General features: G+C 45.5%; 1 protein-coding gene across 1 annotated transcript in view; it reads left to right on the top strand.

Moving 5' to 3' along the window:
• The window catches only part of LOC107107665 (probable E3 ubiquitin-protein ligase HERC3), a gene marked incomplete at both ends in the record, with an annotated part of 7,699 nt that extends 3,791 nt beyond the window's left edge, over window positions 1-3,908 (top strand). The window contains 2 exons of the mRNA XM_015407964.1: window positions 2,482-2,558; window positions 3,784-3,908. Coding sequence (XP_015263450.1) covers window positions 2,482-2,558; window positions 3,784-3,908 — 202 coding nt within the window. The remainder of the gene's footprint in view (window positions 1-2,481; window positions 2,559-3,783) is intronic.
• Between the last annotated feature and the right edge of the window lie 516 nt (window positions 3,909-4,424).

Below are 4,424 nucleotides of genomic sequence, written 5' to 3'. Positions count from 1 at the left end.
ACAAAATATAAATATTAGAACAATACACAAGTGAGAATGCATGCAGGATATAAATATTTGAAACATTTGAAAAATTAGGAGCTGCAAAGAAAACTCACTCCAGTCTCAAAAGCTGGCATATACTATGCCAGAATGGTCAGTCAAGGAGGATTAAGGGTCCTTAACCTGCCATGTGCTGCACCTTAATTTATACCTAATTTCAGGCTGCATCGACACAGGCAAAGTTTCTTAAAGGTCATAGTGCCATGCATACTGCTCAAAAATCCTCAACAGCATGATAAAAAGTAAAGACATTACCCTGCCATCAAAAGTCCGCATGGTCAAAGCAATGGTATTCCCAGTAGTCACGTATGGCTGCGAGAGTTGGACTATAAGGAAGGCCGAGCGCCGAAGAATAGATTCTTTTGAACTATGGTGCTGGAGAAGACTCTTGAGAGTCCCTTGGACTGCAAGAAGATCAAATCCGTCAATCCTCAAAGAAATCCACCCTGACCGTTCCCTGGAAGGCCAGATAATGAAACTGAAGCTCAAATACTTTGGCCACCAAATGAGAAGGGAGCACTCACCGGAGAAGACCCTGATGCTGGGAAAGATTGAAGGTCAAAGAAGACGGGGACGGCAAAGGATGAGATGGTTAGACAGTGTCACAGATGCAACGAACATGAAGTTGAGCCAACTTCAGAGGACGGCGGAAGACAGGAAGGCCTGGCGTGATCTGGTCCATGGGGTCGAGAAGAGTCGGACTCGACTGTGCAACTGAACAACAACAACAACAAAACAACTGCTCAGGGCAAAACTCACACAGAAAAGAAGCCAGCTGGAAAGCAACAGAACTCTCTTAACGGGACTACATTGCTTGGTTCCTATTCCTATGTCAGTATCTGATTCCAGTAGGCCAGACATGCTCCTAACATGGGGCGAGGGATCAGTTCCCTTCAAAAGCAGTCTCACTAATGCTCAACTTCAGGGAGTGAACACCCAGCCTCCCTCTACAGGGCCTGACACGTCCGAGGGTTGTGCATGAGAGAGAAGTTGTTTGAGGCCTACCGGCTAATCCACTAGGCCTCAGCCCTAGGATCGTGACACCAGGACTAGAACATTCGAGTAATCATTTCGAAGCATTTGGGCAGTACACAAAGGGCACTTTCACGAACATTAAACTCAGTGTACATAAAAATCCAAGATGGCGATTTCCCTAGTGTGAAATGCAAAATCCACTTGCAAAGGGTCACTGAAGTGGATTGAAGTGAGATTATTTTGCGTGTGTGAAAGTGCCCTTAAGTTAGAGTTGACCTGTGGGGGGAGCATTCAGGCAGGTGCTGTAACCAATATAACTTTCCCCTTTGTGCAGAATAAGAAGCAAAAGGTGAGTGTGTCTGGATGACCACACTTCTGCGAACATGGGGTGTGTAGCTTAATATGCTAATGAGCTGTGCTGTCAGGGGTGTGTCCTAATAAGCAAATGAATTTCTGGGTGTGGCCTATTATGCTAATGAGTTCCTGCTGGGCTTTTTCTACAAAAAAAGCCCTGGCTGTAACCAATATAACTTTCCTCTCTGTATAGAAAGAAGTCATTACAAATAAAAAACAAGCTCCCCCCCCAAATCTGTGAACACTTTATCCAAGCCTTGGGAACCAGAAGTGGTTTGGCCCAAGCTGCAAGCATATTATCATGAGTTGGTTTGTTTAGGTCATTTCAGACATAAAGTAGAATTTTCTTCTTTCATCGTATATATAGGATGGGGTTGTGGTGATGGAACCCACGTTACAAATTTGTGCTGGGCCCAGAGAGATTATATTTGGACCCTGTCTGCAAATTAACTTGTTAAACTGTTGCTGTAGACTAAAATAATGTTCAGGATCCTGGAAATAGGTTCACCTTTTTTCCTGCTGCTGTTATTTGGCACAATTATATGATTGCATTTTTAGATGGGGTACACTTATCACTGGCCCTTCTGTCCCATGGACTGTTTTATTACTCACTTTTTCTGTAAGTGTATACAAGCCCTTTGTGCAGTCCACTGGGTTTGCTGTCATCTTTTGGGTGTGTGCTGTTTTGCTTTCTGAAATAAAATAAAGTTTTCAGCCACACTGCGTATGAGAGCTCTTGTCCTCCAGTGCAGACTGTCTTTAAGACTGTAGTGCAAATGGATCTCAGTGGTGTGCAGTTGTTACGTAACTCATAAATGCATCCAGTTTTCTGTCTCTGAGTCTGTTTTATACAAGAGGCAAAAGGAGCTGCTAAAATCTGCCTTTTGTAGTTGTGGGTTGGATCCCACCCACCCCCTGGCAGACCTCTTATGCTGTTCCTGTATAGGGGGCTTTTTGAACTGGGGGGGGGGTAGGGGTGGAGAAATACCACTCCACTGATGGAAATTCTTTCAGGCAGGGGAGATTCTGTATGGATCCAACCTCGTGGTTCCTGGAAATCAAGGTGTGTGTTTGCCGAACCATCGCTGATGTGTATTGTTTTCTTCACAGATCCTTGTAAATATTACATTGTTAAACGTATCTTTTCTGGAGGAGACCAGTCATTTGTTCTTTGCTCTGAAAGTGAGGTAATGTAAAGTTGTTCCTTCTGTAAATTGGGGGGGGGTATTCATTTCTAGGGAGCTGTTGGGGGTTACTAGTCTTTCTTTCCTCTGTGCATGATGAGAGTTTGCACTATAAAGAGTTATCCCGTATAGTGTGATTTCCCAGTTTGGTCATTCACTTTCTGCATGCAATAAAGTAATGAAGGAAGCAGTGCATGTTGAGAAAGTGCAGAAAATGAGTATCTCAGCATCCCCTGGGGTAATGACCCACCATCTCATGGGAGGAATTTGGTTCCTGGAAATAGCATACAACCTCAGTGTAAGTTGTCAAGCAGTGACAGGTTTGTTTATTTGCAGGTATTTATGAGCTGCTTTTTACACAGTTTGGAAGTGGTTAGTCCTAAATATGTTAGTCTTAAATATGGTTTTGTGTCATGTGTGAATACACTTATCCTAACATATGCTTGTCTGTGCTTTGCACCCAACCCACCCTCAGAGTCACCTGGCAACAGCAGCTCGAAACCAAAAGCAGGTGCCCCCAGAAAAGCTCAGCTCTAGCCTCTCCTTAAATCAGCCACACAGCAAGCAATTTTTCCTAACTTGCTCTCACATGACAACTAACTCCTCTCCCTTCCTGCTGCAAAGTGAAAGCAGCAGAGTCAAGGTGTGGTGTGTGTGTGTGTACACGCACACACAATCTGCTCCCATAGAGCAGAATGGGAGCTCTGTGGTTGGCTCCCAGAGCTGCCAATCAAGCTACGGACAACTGCTATGGGTGTTTCTAGGGCTCTTCACAAGTCCACCCCCAGCATTGCCTGGGAATTGATTGAATCGTTGCCAGGCTGTCTGGGGAACAAACCACTCTAACGAGCCAAATGAACCTTCATGGAAAAAAGACAGTTCGTTTTTCTATTCATGAACGACGCGACCAAATGAACCAGTTTGAAATGAACCACAAATCGACCTGGTTCGTGCTCATCCTTAGCCCTTATGCGTTACAAAATCAGCATGAATCTTCGTGCTCAATGAGACTGCATGCCAAAGAGGCAAGAAAGCATTACAGGATAAATGCAGGATAGAATTATGGGACTGTTTTGCCATGTGTCGTCATCTCTCTCTCTCTCCCTCCCTCCCTCCCTCTCCCTCCCTCTCTCTCTCTCTTCCTCTCTCCCTCTCTCTCTCTCTCTCTCTCTCTCTCTCTCTCTCTCTCTCTCTCTCTCTCAATATTGTGAACTATGTCTCCTTACAGAATTCTGTGCCTGCTGATGATTTCCGAGCCATAAATCAAAGTGACTACACCTGTTCAATTAATGATGAAACGATTGACGTGTGGAGACACAAGCTGGCGGAAAGGAACAACCCCAATTCAGTAAAGTATGTTTGTTGTTTAACTGTCCTATATTTTTAAAAGTGGGAGTGACTGAAAGTAATCGGTTGAATCCCATGGATCTGTTCTGCTAATGACGGCTGCCCTCTGCAGATGACTCCGTGGCACGTTGGCTGAGCATGCGGGGAGGGACAGAGTTCTGGCCTCTCCCCTGTCTCCATGCAGTCAGTGGGTCATCTGCACAATGAAAACATGTGGAGGAAGTGCTTGTGCATGCATCTCCTCCCCATGATTGGGGATGCTGTTTTCTTAATATCAACCAGTGATAGGGACTGAGCATACACAGGGCTCTGGGCTCAGGAGCCGGGGATCCTGCACAGACAGGGGGTGGAGCCCGTGCACTTGTTCCTGCTTTGCCTCTCCATCCATTGACTCAACATGCAGAGAGGTGGTGAGTACAAGGCAAGTACTTTCCTTTGGCCCAAGGAGCCTTCTCCTGGTCCAGCCTCTTGCCATCAGCAGAGGGCTCCTTGCTCCAGGGGAAAGTGCGCCATTAGCGGAAC

Source organism: Gekko japonicus, unplaced genomic scaffold, assembly GCF_001447785.1.
Source record: "Gekko japonicus isolate JY-2015 unplaced genomic scaffold, Gekko_japonicus_V1.1 scaffold8278, whole genome shotgun sequence".
NCBI lineage: Eukaryota > Metazoa > Chordata > Lepidosauria > Squamata > Gekkonidae > Gekko > Gekko japonicus.
The sequence above is the reverse complement of the archived record's forward strand: the minus strand, read 5'-3'. Positions and strand labels throughout refer to the sequence as shown.